We start from the raw sequence: 19,324 nt of genomic DNA on the forward strand, positions 1-19,324 counted from the left end.
TAGCTTTTTCCAGTACAGGGGGAGTTGCAGGCAGTGGCTGGAGTGGGGAAGAAGTAAAGTCAGTCCTAGCAAGGGGAGTTGCCCCTGCACTATGACATGCCAAGGAACTGCTGGCTTCCACAGACAGTTTCAGCCATTTAGCTGATGAAGGACACATACTCCCTCCTCTTCACTTCTGCCTTGTGCAGGGGCAAGAAAGGAAAAACTCCAGCTTGAATGAAGTGGTGCAAATATGAATATCATGAACTCAAAATAGAGCTCTGGCCAAGGTTTTGGCAGGGATGCTGACTCAGAGCCTGTTACGTGGAAACTGATAGCACTGATTTGCCTGTGTGCAATGGAAATATCCCCGAAATAGTGACACGCAATACCAACATTGAAACAGTTGCCTGCACAAACGGTTTTATCCTTCTCTAAAGAAATGTAAATGGAAGCTTTCAAACCACGAGTCGTGCAGAATAGTCTTCAGGTGGTTATTTGAAGAGAAATGGCTCCCTTGTGATGTCCATATTCCCACGTAGAATCATAGAATATCCTGCGTTGGAAGGGACCCACAAGGAACATTGAGTGCAACTCCTGGACCTGCACAGAACCACCCCAAGAATCACACCGTGTGCCTGAGACCATTGCCCAAACACTTCTAGAACTCTGACAGGCTCAATGCCATGGCCACTTCCCCAGAAAGCCTGTTCCAACACCCAACCACCCTCTGGGAGGGCTTTTTTTCCAAATATATAACCTAAACCTTCCCTTATACAGCCTCATGCCGTTAAAGCATTAGCCCCAGGTGTTCTCTCTCAGAGTCATTTTCTTTATTTCCACCTGTAAGCATGTGTCAACAGCCAAACCTCACAAAAGATACCCTCTTTAATTCTGGTCTGAAGGAATGTAACCCCCACAGACCAAGCAGTCTGGCAATCTGTGGTTCACAACAACGACTGAGGCTAGAGCAGATGTCAGCATCCCATCAGTTGTTCCTGCAGATGGTGCTTTTCAGTCTTGCTGATGATTTCCATCATCTATAATGATCCTAGATTTAGGATCTAACTTTCAGCACCTTGTTCCAGTAATTTCAGTGACATAAGTACTGCTGCAAAGCAGTCCAAGCACGTTTTCTGGCATGATGCAATCAATCTGTTTTATACAAGAAGCCAGATAAATGAACAGAAGAGCCTCTTCCAGTCTTAGCAGTGGTAAATACACAAAGACCTGTATTAACTACAATATGCTTCTTCACCACAAGAGAGTGGAGAGTGCAGCTACTGAAGAAAAATATTAGAAGAACAGCTGCTCTTAGAAATATATTCAGGAAAGACAACTTCTTACTACCATCTAAGTAATCTTTTGCTCAAGATCTGACACTCTCCAGAAATCATCAGCTTAAAAAATTCATGTATAATCAATATTTTGTACAATGTTTTATTCTATTATAGTATTATTAATGCAGAGAGGGGTGAGGGACAGTCCAAAATGGGTAGGTGGGAGGATTAGAAGTGATCCAGGAGACTGAGCACAAACCACTGGATAATACATTTCAGTACTAAAGGCATTTATTCCCAGGAGTGGCCCTGAATAGCCTTTATGCAGTTCCCACACAAAAAGGAAGATCTTCACCTCAAATGCAAGACATTGTTGGCACATGTATGCAGGCATAAAATGTCCTTTCTCCTAGAAGACCTGGATAAGCCTGTCTGAAGCATCACGGTGGATCTCAAAATTGCTATGAGCTGTGCCTGTAGTTTATTTAGAAGACAGTGGACCTGTGATGGCATATAAAGGCTCACTGTGTGGCCTCATACATACATATAAGGAGGTTTGGCCCTTATCACCAGGAAATTAAGAAGTAAACTTCTCAGAAACATCCCAGTGACCTGTCACCACAGTCTTGCTGCTGCACACTGAAGTGAGAAAAAGAGTGTTCTGGTGTCTTTCACATCACTTGTACAGATGCTCTTTGCACCATGTACGTCTGGAGCCACGAGATCCAGCACAGCACACACTTTTCCTGCTCAGTGCGGATCCCGACTTAGCAGCTCAGTTTCCCCTGCTCCTCCTCTGGTCCCACAAGCTTCCTGCGCTCTGTGAACCTGGGTTTGGCCTCTCTGATGTTTGTCTGTACCTACACACAGCCGTTTCGATGCACCACCCCGCCTCGTCCTGCCAGCTAGCCAGCCTCGCCGTGCAGGGGCAGCAGGGCGGCAGGATGGGCTCATCCCCATCCCAGCCAGGCTCGGCTCTGCTGCCAACACACCACACCTGCTTCTGCACAGGAAGCGTGGGGCAGCTGCAGTGGGGTGTTGGCAGAGAGCAGGCCTTTCCCACAGCAGGGGAAGGGACAGGCCCGGGTTTCTAAACATTTCCACCCCACAGCTGCCGTTGTCAGCCAGGAGTAGTAATGGCTAAGGTGCTGTGTCACTGCGCTTCCGAGAATTGCTGGGTTTTAAAACCTCAATGAGGCAGGCACGGGATGTTCTGTGCAGCACACGTGGGCACCGGGCCATTGGAAGGAGGCTGCGGCTTTCCACGGTGTTTCTACCAGGGCAGTACTTGCAATCCAGCTCCTTCTGTTGCACTCCTGGCAGTCAGAAGGAAATCCCACAAGTTAGCAAGGTTAACCAGAGGCAGCATCCACTGGAATATCTTTTGTAAACCTCCTTCCTCCCGTCCTGGGCAGTCAGACATCCTGTGGCAGCTGGAGCACAGTGCTCACTGCAGCCCGTATGGACCCTGGCACCCTGTGGGCATTCCCAGCCCACAGCCATGCCCACACACAGGTACAAGGTGCTGCTGTGGATCAGCCAGGATTGAGCCCATCTTACAGAGCAGGCCTAGGTGATCACCCCAGGATTACAGGTGGGGAAATGAGGCAGAGGAGGTTGATGTGGCTTGCTGAGGTCATCCCGCCAGTCCAAAGAAAGCCAATAACTGGAACCAGGTGAGTCCTGGCTCCCAACCACCTGTCTACAAAGCACCGTTTTAAAAGCACCTTCCCTTCAGAGCACCTTTTGTTGCAAGCAGATTCACAGTGGTCAGGCTCAGGATGTTGTCACCATTATTTTCAGCTGCCTCTTTTCCATCATGGAAGAGTGGCCTTTTTGTTGACTACCTGTCTCTCATGTTGCCTACATACACCACTTTCAGGAGCTCAGAAAGGATTTGCTGAACTTCAGTGGGCGCTGTGTAGAGCTGCAAGTTTACAATGCAGCCCCAATGGAAAGTTACTGTGCATGCCTTGTGCCCACACGGGTAAGATGCACTGGGCTGGAACTACAGCTGCCATGGTTACTTGTGTTATCTTGGATGTTCCTTTAACCTCTGCAGCATCACTAATTTGACATAAACACAGGCATCTACCTCCCTCTTATGCTGAGACTGTTTAACCATTGGGGTTTTTTAAGATAGGTGAGATAAAATTCACAGCAGTGTTGACTCCTACTGATCTTCTCTCCAGCAAAGAGGAACCTCTCCATCTACATCTGGTTCTCCAGAGAAAGCTATAAACAGGTCTTTGTATTGGCCAAATAGCAAAGCTTTAAGCTCTCTCAAGAAAGGCAAGAAAACAAAACTCCTTATCAGAAACTAAATCATCTGAAGAAAAAGAGCCTCAAGCCCTCAACAGCTGGGCAGCAATATGTACAAACAGAAGCTGAAGTTGCACAGCTTTCACAGTGGCCTCCTCTGGCAGCAAGAGAAATCCTGATCCAGCTTGTGCACCGGAAAGAAAGGGAACTGGCCTGTTCTCACCTCTATTCAGGGCATCTAAAAAGCTGGCTGGGGTCCCACCTTCCCATCACCCTTCTCCCATCTCATCTGGCAAAGCCCATGCCAGAAAGTCACATCAGAAGAAAAATCCTGACAAGTGTTGGCTAGAATGAGAGGAGATGGGGGAGAAGAAAAGGTTATTTCCTATTTGCTGCTATCAGAAGATTTGTGTTTTCTCCCCTTCATGGGCTTATCAAAACTAGAGCAGCGCATTCCCTGCAAATTGCTCATCATGAGAAAGACAGGGAGGACTAAGAAGTCCCTGATGCCCCAGGCAGAGCATTGCCTGAGGGGCTCAGGGGAGCTGGGATCTACCATCAGCAGGGAACTGCATCTGCCTAGGGAACAGGATTCGTGCCAAATGTCAGGGAGAGTAGATGTGAGGAGGAAGAACAGCAGCTACAGCTTTCTGGAGGACAACATTTTATACTGCAGGATGATGGAAGACAGACCCTGCAGCCTCCCCACCTAATCAAGGGAAGGATCAGCATCTACTTCTGCCATTACTCCCCACCACTTCTGTACCCTCAGTCACTAAGCCTGCACCCTTTCTTACCCTTGGATCCTCCACAGCAGTCACGCTATCTCATCGTTATCCTCCCTCTCTCTCTGTCCTGCTGTCACAGTTCATCCTGACAGGACGGACACAGAAGCAGCAGAGGCTGTCCCACCCAGCAGGTAGCTCCTGCTCCAGGCTCCATGTGCCACCTTGGCAAAGCCTCCACCCTCCCCCCCTCTCCCCCCCCACCGTGGTCTGCTCGAGGTGAATTGAGGCTGACTGCCAAGCAGTTGACTCCTCACTCACACACATCTCTGAATCCCACCCCTGCTGTCCCAAATTCCCTCACTGTAGGTTTATCTGTTGTTTCAGAGGAGAAAGCTGAGGCCTACTGCTCTGTGACTGAAAGCTTTCATGTTCTTCGCTCCAAGTCATGCAGTTGATGTCACTGCCGCAGTTCTCTTCACACAGACAAAAACAGCATCACAACAACTTTTTCTTTCATTTCTTTGTTTGTTTGAAGGTATCTTGCTACGTGACTTTTGTTATCAAAGAAAGCTTTTAAAACAGCTTCACTCCTTAAGTTTTGGAAAAATGTGTTTTGCCCTCAAAGAGGAACTTTTATAAACCAAGACAGCGATGCTGGCTAGAGGATAGACACTTAGCTGCATTTCTTTATTCCATTTGCATACGATATGGGAGAAGACAATAATTCTCTCTAATGTACCACATTTGCAATTCCAAAAGATTTGCTGAAAATTGTGCCTCCAAGTAACTCTTGGTCTGTAACACATCTAGTTTCCATAGCGTTAGACAATACTAAAACTACCACTAGCAGTCATCAGTTCAGGTGAGTTTTAAAAATCCTGCATAGAATTTCCAATATTAACTATATTTATATTAACTGTAAAATACACACTTTATACTACAGCCTCTGCCAGCAAGGACATGTAGTGATAGCACAAGGTGTAATGGCTTCAAACTGAAAAAAGAATAGGTTTAGATTAGATATCAGGAAGAAATTCTTTACTGTAAGGATGGTGAGGCTCTGGAACAGGTTGCCCAGAGAAGTTGCAGATGCCCCATCCCTGGAAGTAGGCCAGGTTGGACAGGGCTCTGAGAAACTGGGTCTAGTGAAAAATGTCCCTGCCTACTGCAGGGCAGTTGGAATTAAATGATCTTTAAGGTCCCTTCCAACCCAAACCATTCTAAGATTTTGTGACTTGCTTGCTGGAAAAACACAAATATTCAGAAGGGCTTTGTCTAAGGGCCTTATAGGTTCTCAGTGAAGACTCCCCTGCTGCCTCCAGCCACATCCCCTGCCTGATGAGAGATGAGTCATGCAATCTTGCAGAAAGGAACTGCAGCGTTTATTGTGAACAAAACCAATGCGGGACGCGGTCGGGGGTTGTCAAAGTTCGCAGGGTCCACACTGGGTGATCATGTTGCTGCTTCCCAGCCTGCTTTACACCACAGAACCAGAGGAGAGCATTTTGTATGCTCAGGGTGGTGAAGTACAGGCAGGGCTTGATTGCACCCAGGCACTGAGCAGCCTGGCAGAAGGCACAAGCAATATCCAAATGCTAATCCAAGCTTCTGCGGTGACACACCACCAAGTCTGCTTCCACCTCAGACAGAAATTGGTGATGCTGCCTTTCTTGCCCTCTTCTGTCACCAGCGTTTACCTATGGAAATCTGTGGGGCATCTCACCTCTGCCCGCCTGGTGTTAGTAATACCTGCACTTTAGATCTTACAGCACCACCAGAATTTGTTGGGTCATGTTAAGGAAATGGTTTTAAAGATATCTATCTGTGACACTGCCTTCTATAGCTGAGTTACACACAAACTTCTTGTTTGCTTGTTTTGAAATGAGCTGCAATAATTCATAAAAAGTGCCACGAACTTACCATGCACATGCCTAAAATATAGAAGGTTTTTTTAACCATGACTTATCTGTCAGACAGCCCCAGCCTAGAAAGTGTCCCAGCTATTGCCTGGGTGATGCAGCGCCATAGTCAGGCTGGAAAACAACTGCAAACTCATGCGTGTGGCTTCTCAGAGTGCTGGGTTCATAGGCTGCAGGACAGGATCACCCATGTCCAGTCACACCACTGTTCCAGGGATAACCCTGTAATGGCACAGTCAAGGGATTTGATATCACCAATGATTCTGCGAGTCTGTGACATTGGTTTTACCCACCATCGGGGACCACTTCTCTAAAGGTGAGCATGAGCCACCTCCTCCTTGCAGAAAGTGCTATGCAGTTTGGCATCCTCTCTCACACCTAAGGTGGCTTAGGTGTCACAAAAAAATTATAGATGGATAAAGATAGGCAAACCCTCATTTCCCTTCCCTGCACCTCACAGTTCAGGCAAGACACCAGAGCAGGGCTTGGTGAGCTAATGATGCACACAAATGTACTTGCACATTAACACCCACATTCCAGCAGGGACTAGTTATATACCATTGTCCTACAGCTTCTTCTGGGCTGACTCTGTTCCCTAGACTGCCCAAGTCAGCTCTAGTCAGCAGTAACTTGTTATCAACTTTCCTTTGTTTGGCTGTGCAAAAACTTGAAAATCAGCCTGTACTTGCAGTGAAAACCAGAAAGAAACAATTATTAAATAACAAAACTTTAACATTTCCAAAACAAGTTAGAAAACACATTTATTTTTTTTGGGGGGGGGGGGAACAAAACCATGGCAAGGAAAGGGAGGGGAACCACTAGAAAGGAACAATAGCTAGGCACAAACACATACAGTTAAAGGAAGAGCACAGGCTGCAACACTTCTGACCCCAAAGTTACAAAACTTTTGCCCCATTGCTGAATGGCAGCTTCAGTGGGAAAGGACAGAGAACCAGCCATGTCCCATCTGCCTAATAAAGACCTCTCACATCTCAGACTCCCATCTCAATGGGAAAAATCCTTCCCAGACTGGGGTTACTCTAGTGGTGGTGTTAACAGCCTCCAGGCACCCCCAGCCCTCCCAGGGCTCACAGCGGGAAGGCGGCACTGGGGTGAATTGGACCCGGGATGCACCAGCCCGGCAGGACAAGGCTGGCCCAGCTCTCTCCCCCTCAGCACCTAAACACTGCCACCTTCCCCAGTGCACCTCAGAGCACCCTTCAGCCTTTGAAGCATATGCTGGAGTCGACTGTCCCCTACCTGCCCCTGCCAGAATGTGCAGAAGTAAAGCAAAGCTGCCTCTGCCCCCCCCCGTTTTGGTGACACTGACCCACTGACAGTCTCCACCCAGCTGCTCCTGTGCTGCCTGCGGGCAGCTGCCACCCCAAGCACTCAGCCTCACATGTTTGTCACTCAACTCATAGCCTTTGAGGAATGTTTGTACTGAAAGGAGACAGTGCAGCACCATAAGGAAAAGAATTATCATCTCACTCCTACCGTGTAAAATCCGATTCCTGTGGCAGCCTTAAAAAACGGAGACAGGCTGAGTCACCACCAACACAGCTCACAAGATCCAAAAATCTTCTAAAGAGAATCACAGGACAAGGAAACAACAAGAACAACCACCTATGATTGGGTGTCACTGATGCAGAGCCTTGACACGAACACAGAGATAAAGGACTCCCAGGGAAGCGTGCAGCCATCCCACCAGCTCCCTCACCTGGAAAAGAAGCGTTCAGTTTACCCTGCATTTTGCTGGGGTACTCACAGACCTCGTTGGATGGTATTTACAAGGCACATCTTAAATCTGTTTCCGAGGGATTCACAGCACAACGTCAGCGCGGTATAAAACAGGGGCGAAATGACAAGGGAAGAGAGGGATGCAACATACACCTCCCCATCCCTTTTGATCCCAATATGTGCCATATGCAAAATATGTTACTCTACCATGCATTTCTAGCTCATTGGGCTAGTTTAACATCAACATGCCTCACTTCTGACTGTCAAAGTTGTCTTATGTGGTAAATACCTTGCTCCTGCAGCGCTACCTGCAGCCCCAGGGCAGCTGTGCCAGGGACTCAGCTACCTGCTGCCAGGGACAGAGCCCTTGCCCTCTCCTCACCTCATCCTTCCTCCCTGCAGGTCTACCCCAGCTGCTCCACGTGCAAACCTCCCCTGAGCAGAACAGGACATGCGTAGCAGCAAGACTTGCCTAAGAGATGCTATAAATTGCTGCTGTCTGTGCAAACAGCACAGCACCAAACAAGCCCACGTGCACAGGCAGATGGCCAGCTTCAGCTTGCAGTAGCTAAACCATTACACTGAAGGCACTAATGCTTGCACTGATAAACAATCTCAGCACTATAATCAATGTTTCTGCCAAAGTCGTACACCCAGGCCCCAGGCACCCCCCTGCTGCAGGAGGCCAGCTGGTGATGGTGCTGGTTTAGCTTGGTAATCCAAGCAGGACCCTGGTGAAAGGGCACCAAAAGGGGAGCAAAGCCAGTTATCACCCTACAGCCCCCACCACTGTCCTGGCCCCAGGCAACAAGCAGTAAGGGCCAGATCACAGAGGGTGTGGAGCTCGGATAAACACCCTGCACACAGATCCCCGGCTGAAACCTCCACTGAGTTTCTTCTGCAGGGCCTGTGAAAAAATGCCTTGAAATCTCCTAAGAGGAGATTTTTTTTCTTTCTCAGGAAATTTCTGGCAGGTCCTTAGTTTATGTCTGGGACTGGCAGGCCACCACAATCCCCCTGTCATGCCTGTCCTTGGCTGGCAAAGACATGGCAAAGACATTGGGTGGGCAGGGAGCAGGAGGAACTGCTCAGCTTGTTTCAGGCTGTCACCTGGGGCTCCACAGTTTAGCTGCAGCTCTGTTATCAGGCAAAGCATCAAGGAGCTGCCCAGTTTTGTTTGTTAGTGAACCTGTCAGCTCGTGGCAGTGCGGCCTTGAAGCCACGGGTGTGCTTTTCCTTATATTTTCTTTTTTCCTTTTTAAATGAGGTTAGAAGGTCTGACACCTCATGTCTTTTCCCTGCTAAAATTTGCCAGACCGATTCTTACACACAAATGAGACTATGGGATGCAAAGGACAAGTGTCACAGGCTTCAGGGTGGAACAGCAAGCATGTCAGGTCAGTCATCAGTTGGATCCGGGAAACAGTCCGAGGCATCTTCCTGGCTTTCTGCATCAACTATGACCTCAGGGTCTGGCAGTTCCTCAGCTTCTATCTGCACTGCTAAGTTTTCTTCTGCCAGTGGCTGGGGCTCAACGCCTTGACCAGTCTGGGCAGCATCTGGAAAAAGGAGAAATGGTTTATATTATTGCCCACGCCATGGTTCGCCGTCCTGGGACTATTCATTTACTGAGCTGTCCATCGTGTCTCCAGACTCTTGGGCACTGAAGGTCTCTGGCCTCTTAGTACTGAAGTACTTTAGTACTTCTAGTACCAAACCTTTAGTACCAAAAAAGCCAAATCTATTCACTTACATCTGAATAATTAAAGGTGGCTAACAGCACACATTTAATACATTCTCACCTACTTTCCACACGCACCTCCACTTTTTACTTAATTGTAAAAAATTTAAATATGGGCTACTTTTTTAGTCAAACTGACAATGTGTTAATTTTTTTTTTAAAAGATCTACACTTGAATATATTAATATTAAACAGTGACCTGAAAGGCTTTTTTTTTTTCCTTTCTTTCTTGCTCTATGTTCATGAGTAGCTTTTAATATTTTGAAAGCAGAGTAAAGCAGCATCCAAGGTTAGACATAAAGCACAGCGGAGCTGCTGGAGGCTGTGCACGGTACAGTGAAGGACATCAGAAGTGGAGACAGCAGTGCTGAGACCAGGCTATGACCTATGTAATATTGCTCCAGTTCACGATGTCTCTGCTAAACCTACTTCAGCTCATGACGGTGCATTAGTAGGGAAGGTGTTGCCAGCATTTTTGTTTGTGAAACAAAAATCGTGGGAAACATAATGCAAAAAGTGGGAGTATTAATATCAAGCACTTACAGAACAGGAGATTTCTGAAGGGTTTTTATCGCTGCGCTCTCTTGACTGTATTGTGCTAAAGCTGTAGGGGGTTTATGCTCGGTTTCTTTGAAGAATTAAAAATATTCCCACTTTAGTCTCAATTTAAGGAAATACACAAGCCTCTGGCTCTGATGGGATTTAGCTGTGTTTATAGCTCAGCATTTTTGGTTCATGCTGTCTTGAAGATGAGTGCTTACAAAAACAATGCTGATTTTTATAAAATGTTACTGATGAGAAGGGGAGAGGGGCGATAAAATTGCAGGAAAACTGCTAAATTTCGAGGGGTTGCTGTTTTTGAGATATGTGTTTTAGCACAGGTGATACTGGGATAGTTACTGGCAGTCCCCTCTATGGGATGCTTATGGGATGGCTGCTGGTACATCTCAGAGCTGAGTGGGGGTGAGAGTTACCCCTGTGCAGGAGCTGAGCAAGAGTAAGGTGCTGATAAATGACTTGCTGCGGCTTCTGTCATCCGGACAAGATGCAGCACCTTCCTTGTGCCCCAGACTCCTCTCTACAGTCACCTCCACCCCCACCACCCACAAACATACACTGTGTCCTTCATCCTCCTAAACAGGGTATCTGCCCCACTTCAGAAAAGTCGCTGGACGCACCAGGCTTTGGAGGGCGGTCAGCTTGGGCAGCTTGAGCCTCGACGTGGTCTCCATTGGGGGGGCTCTTCACACCTTCACTGGACACCACTGACATGGTTAGTCCGTCATCCTTCTCCTCCTCTGTAAAGCCAAAACTGCAGACTTGAAGGAAAGAGGCCCCCCCCAGCCCTCCAGCCTCAGCATGTCCCTTGCAATGCCAGACCACCAACACCTTTGTGCCTCCTCCTCACGCAGCACTGGCTCCCTTCCCAGAGCAGACAGATGCCAAGGACAGAGGGACATTGCCAACCTGTCACAGACCAGCTTGGCCATGCTGGCAGCTTCACAGCTTGAGGTGGCCTCACAGGGATGGGCAGATTGCACTCAGGGACTGGTGCTGACAGAGGACTGCCATCAGAAACCTTCGGGTCATTCCAGGATCAGACCAGAATGAGGTTCAGTTTTCTTGCCCATAGAAAAGGTTTTGCTGTGGGTTTTGTCTGGCCAGGAGCGCATGGCGGCAAGTGTGAGGTGAATAAAGGGAAAGGAAGGTTTGGTTCAAGATCCCCCTGGCCATAACAGTTGCCTATCAGCAAGCAGATTACTGCTCCACCAGGTCGAGGAAGGACGGGCTGGAGGACAAGCAGCCACCCAGCAGAGAGCAGTTTATTCTGAGGCTGTGTCAACCCCAGCCTGCATAAACACAGACCTCTCTGAGACTCATCCCAGGGGGTCACAGCACTCTCCACTCACCTGAGGGCACAGGGATGAACTTGTGTTTCCTCTTCACGCAGCAACATATGACTGAGGGCACAACCACCAGCAGGATAAGCACACCCACTGCACACCCTGCCAGGATGTAAATGAACCATGGGTACTGCAGCAGGTCTCCTGCAAGAAGGACATGGCATTGTTAGGCACCAGAGTGGACAAGTTTCTTTCTTCCAGGGGGAGAAACCCTGCAGCTGGATTAAAGCATGTGGGCAGCACTGTTGCTCTGGGTTGGATCAGGGAAGCTGGTACAGTGAACTGTGGCAGAGCATGAGTTACATCACAGTGTTTAAGTATGGTGTGGAACTTTTCATTAGGAGAACAGGCCTGTGTGACTATGCTGTGTGCCTTATTTCTGCCTGCTCTGATCAGCAACATCTGAGATAATTTCTAAGTTTTAATCAAGATTAAGAGGGAAGGTAGTGGTTTAAAAGACAGTACATTTCAACAAGTGTTATGGAAACAAGCAGCTGAGAAGAGGAGGGAGACCTAGGGAGTCATCTCCTGCTGAAGGAAAAGCTGCAGTCCACCCTCAGAGCTTATATTAGGCCCAGAGAATCCGCTCAGGACAGCCACGAAAGGACTGCTCCAACCTCAGAGCAGGTCTGAGCAGAGCCTGCACTCCTCAGGCACCAAAGGCTGCAGCCACCAGAGCCAGAGCTGTAGGAAACCGACTCCACTGCTGCTCAGAGAAGGATTTCTCTCTGTTCCCCTGCCCAGCCGAGATGATGCAAAGCCCCCAGCAGGAGGCGAGGGCTGCAGATGGCTCAGCAGAAGGCCACGCACAAGTCAGTGGTAATTATTACCCAGCTCAGCGTCCCTTGCTCAGGGTTGCTTTGACGGGTCAGACCTGCACGTTCGCTGCTGCTGAGCAGGGGAGCTGGTAGGGGGCATCACACACTTGCAGGAAAGAGAAACTCATCCAGACTTGCTCCTTCACCGAGACAATTTGCTCCAACCGGGGGCAGCCAGGAGGAAAACTCTCCTTCTCATACGAAAAAACCCCATGCAATTCCACTATTGCTGCAATATAAATTCCTTAAAACTCCTTAGGTAAGCCTATGCCATCCTTTTCCAAATCATTTAACTTGTTTTCAGCTGCACACATGCCTACATAGCACAGCACAGCACTGCAGCAACCAACAGGATCATTTGGAGCTTATTTTCAAGCCCTCCAAAGCACAAATTGCTCCATATCTCCAGAGGCTGGGAAGGATTTCAAATGTTCCAAGTCATACTACACGCTGTCATAGTCAACACAACTCACCAGGACAGTAAAAACAACAGTGTGTGCTCCTGTGTGTGAAACCACATGTACTCATGGTATTTTCAGAGTCCTTTTTCCAGTCTCTTTTGCCAAGTTAAAAAAAAAAACATACTCAAGAGAAAACTTTAAGCAAAACAGAAATAATTTCCTTAATAATTTTATTTCCTTTTTGATAAAAGCTTAGGGAAAATTATCAAAGGCATGAATATTAGTTGGATTTTTTTCCTGAATTTTTTTCCTAAAAATTTGCCATTCGTTGGAAAGGTCTTTTTGAGATAAAATATTGTGTTAAAAATAAGCAATAAACAAGTAATGAATCAATAAATGTCTTTTATATATGTTGACTTGTTAAGTTCTGAACCCTCTTCTTTAGATCTCGAGTGTTCAGAGCCCTTTGATGCCTGGAAAGTTCACAGCATTTCTGCCAAATTGTTTTATAGTAACGATTATTCAAAATCAGTCATCAGTCAACAGGCTGCCCAAATAAGTGTTTTTACATAGATCTTCCACCTACAGTGGAAAAACTAAATTCAGCCCTTGGCCTGGAAGAAATAATAACCCACAAAAATAATGACTTAGTCATTAATTAATTTACGCAAACTCATTTCTCCATTCTTTTTACTAGTATTTAGAATTGCTTTAGTTCACATTTTACAAATGTGGTTGCATTTGGTGACTAAAGTAGAATCACCATTGCTTTCTTTCTCTCAGAGCCTTCCAAATACACGTTCATGAGCGCGTCCATCCCAACAGAGCCACCGCTGAGTTCCCCTGGGGGCTCTTCAAGAGGAAATGGGGAACTGATATCGCACCCAGGGGACTGGGCAGCCACCCAGAACCAACGATGGCAACTGTCAGCACTCACATGGTTTGTCACAGGGCTCGACTGAACAGCTCACGGGCGTTCACATCCTTGTTCCCCAGTGCCGTGGCCAACTCGGGTCCGGCTGCGCCGAGCGGCCTCCGGCCAATTTCACCGGACAAAACCGGGCTCGCTGCTCCACAACCACAAACGCCAAACCTGCACAGACTGGCCAGCGGTGCCAGTGTGACCAGGCACAAACAGCCCATGGCGTTTCTGCTGGATGCCAGCATGCTGGATTGGGGTTTGGGCCAGTAAGTTTGCTTTCACACTGACTGTATGCCAACCACAGAAGAAAAGACAGTATCTGCTGCAGTGCTGGAGTGTCTCTGACAATTTCTAAAATGCTGGGTGCTATTAGAGAGTACAATTTCTCTAGCAGCAGGTAATTAAATTAATTACGGCTAAATTAGTCAAAAACCTTGTGGTTAAATTATGCATGTAGCTCTGATGTAACTCTTGATAACCATCTTTGCTGCCACAGAGCAGAATAACCTTCTCTACTGCAGGTGCAAATGAAATTATACCCAAGGATCCAAATTTTCTGTCTCATTAAACTATGGCCCCACTCAAGCATTTATGAATAGTTTGCAAATGGATAAAGTCCCAGCCTTCTCGCAGTGCTACATATCTGAGCAGGGACATTCCATAAGTAAAAATGACTTGTGTCTCTACCCACTTCTGATGGTGTGGGGTTGATGGAGAAACATTTGCACAGACTCACAAATCTTTTTGTTTCTGACCTAGATAGGCAAAACACCTTAGCTGAGTCCAGGAGCAACAGGGCTGAACTAGCAGAGGTGTTTTTATAAGGATGCATAGAAACTGGAAGGCCATCAGGGTCATGGATGAATGTCAGAGTAGAAAGCAGCATGTGTTTCTAAACTGGCACTGAGAATCAGTGCACAGAAGGGTGCAAGGTCTCTATCACTGGGAAGCAGGAAAACAGACAGATAGAGATTCATCCTTGCTGCAGAGCTGGGTAAAAGGACCTCCTGAACAAACTTTCATCCCATCAGTGATTTTAGGTTGTGTCAGTCCAAGACACAGGAGGGAGAAGGAAGTCAAGAGGTCACTTTCTGAAGGCAGGATGTGCTAAGTCTGGAAGGCAGCTGCCAGGGGACAGAAGAGTTCAGCATTTTGAGGACACCGACAACTCCTCAGTTTGCTGCTGGAAGAGACCAAGAGGCAGATTTTCTGGTTACTCACCGTAGCTACAAGACAGTGCAACAGGCCTGGTCCTCGTGACGCTGCTCCCGTGGGACACCACGCACACAAATTCCCCGGGCACGGTTTTGTCCAGGCGGACCTTCCTCCCACCGTCCGTAACACAAGCCCCGGGGGCGCTCAGCTCTTTGCCGCTCAGCTGCCACCGGAAGGTCATGCTCTCGGTGCTGGTCGCGTTGCAGGACAACTCTGCAGTCCCATTAGGGAAGCACTGGATCCCAATGGTCGGCTCTGGTCACACACAGCATGGGACAATGTGAGCGGGGAGGAAAGAGAGAGGTGAGGCGCGGACTCAGCAGCGAACATGAGCTGAACAGGAGGTTCTCTTACCAGCAGTCTCAGTGCCACTGCATTTACTGTAGCCAGGAAGCACAAAAGTAGGTAACCAGACCCTTCAGTGCCTGCACTCAACCCTGAAATGCTTAACAGTGCCCTCTCCCCAACCCTGCTAGGGACTCTTTGGTCCCTCTTTTGGGGATGCGACAAAAATCTGGCATCTCTTCATTTTCCTTACTGACACTGAAAAAAACCTCCAAAAATAAAAGCCCCTGATCTGAGAGAATTGTGGAACTATCCAGAGACTTTGCCAGCCAGAGGCTTTCTCTGAAATCAGCAGATAACCATAGCTTCAGAGCAGACTCAGCCCTTTCCTCCACCAGAAGTTTGTACTTTTGATATCACTCTGCCTCTTCTTCCATTGTAGAGAGGAACTAGTGCAAATCATGCCCAACATGGGAACCAACACCAGATAACTGCGGTGAGAAAGGATACCCAGACTATGACTTCTTAAAATGAAGCAATGCACCATTGCTCTTACTACATTTCCCTGAATTTCTCTCTTTCAGTCTATTACAAGGAGCAAACCTATTTCCTACATTTGTCACTTTGCAAATACAAACTAAACAGAGAAGTGGTGTGGTTTTTTGACAGCAGGAGTAAAATTAGAGAACATCCATCCGTGCAAATAAGCTCAGAAATCACTTTCTTCAACTGGGACATCATCTTCAGTTAAAACTCATGCCAAGGAACACCTTTGCTGTGAAATTGTTTCCCTGCCTTAGGTGTGCCAACAGAACACAAGGAGGAAACAAAAGCCCCAAAAGCAAATCCACTGAAAGGGAGGTTAAACCCAGGACTTCTGTAGTCTTTGCCTACTTCCAGTCTAAGCTCCTGATCTTCGTGCCAAGGAGTCACATCTTTGACCTGCTCTCCACCGCGGTTCTGCCTGTTTGCACCCAAAAGGGGTGAGCGTTCATTTGTCTTCACTGAGATCAGTTTGCTCAGACATTTTCATTACAGTTTCATACGCTTCAATTTGTCTTGGAAGCTTGTGTAAGTGAAAGCCCTGCAAAAGAACCGGTGGAGATGAGGACCGGAGCAATGGTCGCTGGCTGCCTGGACCATCATTCAGCAGGGGGACAAACCCATTTAAGCCTTCTCCTTATTACCCCAAGCAATGAGCTGGATCCTGTACAGAAGAGACTTTTTTTCTGTCTTCACACCCTGCAAGTGGATGAGCAGGCACACAAAAGGGAGCAGGAATTCTGAGGCCACAAGGAGAACAGTGGGGAGGCTGGCATGGGTGAGGGCTCTGGACAGACCCAGAAGATGCTGACCTCCCAGCTGCTCAGGGGTAGCTAAGAATCACTCATAGATGCCTTTAGCATTTTTCCTCAGCTGCATGAAGCAGGGGGAAACCCCAGCACACCTCAACCCAGACCTGCACAGAAGTCCAGTCCCACTTTCAGAGCCAAGTCAGGCAGGGTTAACTCCTTAGGGAAGCGTGTCCACAGGCAGCAAAATGCTGTTGGTCAGTGGGAGCTTTTGTGGGAGCCATCAGGAATAGCACTCTGGAAACAGACTGAAATCTCCAGCTACATGTCTACATAGCATAAGCTCAACTTTACAAACACTTCATGCTGCTGCCTCTTACATCATGGAAAATAGCCCAGAACTCAATTGACTGGCTACTTCAAGGAAGGATCAACAGACAGGAGAGACAAAGAGGATGCAAAGAGCAAGTCTTAGTTTACACTGACTATTACTGCTCTCTGAGTGTGCCAGAAGCTTTAAAAAAAGCTTCTTCCAGAGGCATCTATAGCTCCTGCAGGCTCAAGCAATTCCTTCAGAGGAATTTCAGGGCACCAAGCTTCCAACCAGGCTCACAAGTTCAAAAGCTATTTGTTGCTAAAAAGGCCACTTACCAAATACTTCCAGTGCAAAATAACTGGTGGCGTTGGGAAAAACAAATTCGTATTTTCCTTCGTCCTCTTTCTCCACACTCTTCAGCTCTAGGGAGCCATTCAGCCAGTTCAGGCACCTACTGGCAGAATTGCCGCACTTGGCCAACAAAGCATCATTTAAGACAGTTGTCGAGCACACCCCATCCCCCTTGCTCATTCTGGAGAGGGTCTGCAGGCTTTGATTTCCCACAGAAAAGACTGCTGAGCCGCCGCTGAGCACACTGATCTGGGTGGCAGAGCCTGAAAGGAGAGGCACAGAGCGTGGGCAGCAAGCTTGCCATGTCCATCCATCCCCTCTCAGCTGCCTCCCAAAAAGGCAAATGCCCAGGTGAGACGTAAGAGGCACAGACCCAACCCTAGTGACAGGTTGGATCACCAGTGATTGAAAATCAGAGGAGTGGGAAGCCTTCTGTAAGGGTCAGCTTCCCCCCACCTGAATAACACAGGAATGGTGTGCACAAAAAGGGAAACAAAAGGCTGAACAGCCGATCCTTTCTCTCCCCAGATTTAACATGACCATCTACCACCCCCCATCAGAGATGAGAGACTGTGCAAAGAAAGATCCTCAAGGCATCAATGCCATGGATCCTGTACAGAGGGTAGCAGAAACAACAGCTGCCTGCACAGCTGCTTCTTCCCAAAGAGTAAGGTCGCAGCTTTAGCTGGAACAAGTCTCACAGTCCCCTGACACATTATTAAGTTGCTGTCTGCAACTTAAAATTCAAAAGATGGCAGGGCAAGAGCAGCTCAGGGACTAACCCAAGGTCACACCAAGAATTAGGAGCAGGACCACATTGCTCTCCAGCCACCCCCGTGTTGTACAAGGACTTTACATTCTCCGCTGAAATGCTCTCACGGATGCAGTACACCCGGGAAGTACAATTCCGTTAGTTATCGTTCGTTTACCAAAAAAATAATCTGTCTTACTTTGGTCTGACTGCCCCGTTCATGCATTAGCGGTTACACTGTTTGATGTCTCCCCAAACCTGGTGGAGTCCTTAAAAGATCTTGGAGCAAAATTAAGGCATCTGCTCATCTAGACGAATCCGTGCCAACTCCATAAAGAGAAATCCCACTTACCATGAGTAACAGTTATTATCACCAGCAAGCACTGCAGAGCAAAAGGAGAGCCGAAATCCATTTTAAAGAGCGCCTTGCATCATATGCTGAGAGGACGATCTGGCTACAGAGCTCAGTGAATATAGTGTTCAGGAAATGATGTCAGAAGCAAGAGTGGGGGGAAAAAAAAAGAAAAGAAACTCCATGGTGGACAGATTGAATGATGGTTCAAAATAGACCTGCAAGGTTTTGGGTGACTGAGCTCGGGCTGAACCAACACAAGCCACAGTGTGCTCTGCAAAGTCCCGCAGACTGGAGATAACTGCGTGTGTGAGAATAGGGCTGAGTGGAGAGGAGAGACGAAAATATCTCCTGGTCAGCTCACCCCACTTAGGAAGATGCTAATGCCAAGACCTGGCAAAGGTGAAAAAAACCCTTTTCTTTCATCCTTTTCTGGTTTATCGAAGTACAGCATCCCCATCCAGGGAAGAGAAATCAGTGCAGTCAGATAAAGCACTGCACATGCAGACCAGCTGGTTTTCTGAAATACTAGCAACACTCACTCATGGAGGGTCTCACCAGCAGAGAGGAGGTGTGGGACAAGGCTTACCCTCTGTTCCCAAAGAATATGTTGCCAGCCTGAACTTTGCTGGGCTCTTCTGGTGACCAAATGGTACCTGACACACAGGAAAGAGCTCCATGCAGCCACCCCAGGCAAAGAATAAAGGTTATGGGAACTTAATTGCATTGCAAAACTAAACTGAATGCAGCCTGAAAGACACCCCAGCTCTGTTGGGAGTGTAGATACCAGAGTCGAGATTGAAAAGCCAGTCCTGAAGAACCCCTGTAAACCAGTTATCTACAGGGACTGGTAGGGCCAGATAGATTGTTTGCATCCTTTGAGGTGGCTTAAAGCACACTGGTGTGTTGCACCAAGTGCCAAGGTGTGCTACACAAGCAACACAGCACAAAATGTCTCGCTCACTGGAGAAAGGAAACTGCTAAAGCATTGGAGCCAACACCTGGATTTTGTTTAGATGCACTCAGCAGATGTGCTGAGGAGTAACTAAAACATCAGCTGAGGATGCA

At 47.7% G+C, this 19,324-nt stretch overlaps 1 protein-coding gene across 2 annotated transcripts in view; it reads right to left on the reverse strand.

Moving 5' to 3' along the window:
* Positions 1–6,911: 6,911 nt before the first annotated feature.
* The window catches only part of LOC135408226 (uncharacterized), a 34,810-nt gene continuing 22,397 nt past the window's right edge, over positions 6,912–19,324 (reverse strand). Inside the window, exons 1-6 of one of the 2 annotated variants that reach the window (XM_064643504.1) lie at positions 18,257–18,379; positions 17,138–17,416; positions 14,916–15,164; positions 11,560–11,697; positions 10,828–10,947; positions 6,912–9,467 (exon numbers count right to left, since the gene is read on the reverse strand). In XM_064643504.1, coding sequence (XP_064499574.1) covers positions 9,307–9,467; positions 10,828–10,947; positions 11,560–11,697; positions 14,916–15,164; positions 17,138–17,416; positions 18,257–18,317 — 1,008 coding nt within the window. In that variant the 5' untranslated portion in view covers positions 18,318–18,379 and the 3' untranslated portion in view covers positions 6,912–9,306. Of the gene's footprint in view, positions 9,468–10,827; positions 10,948–11,559; positions 11,698–14,915; positions 15,165–17,137; positions 17,417–18,256; positions 18,380–19,324 lie in introns of those variants that run through there. The other variant, XM_064643506.1, reaches the window with a different exon arrangement.

The sequence above is a fragment of the Pseudopipra pipra genome, chromosome 2 (genome assembly GCF_036250125.1).
Source record: "Pseudopipra pipra isolate bDixPip1 chromosome 2, bDixPip1.hap1, whole genome shotgun sequence".
NCBI lineage: Eukaryota > Metazoa > Chordata > Aves > Passeriformes > Pipridae > Pseudopipra > Pseudopipra pipra.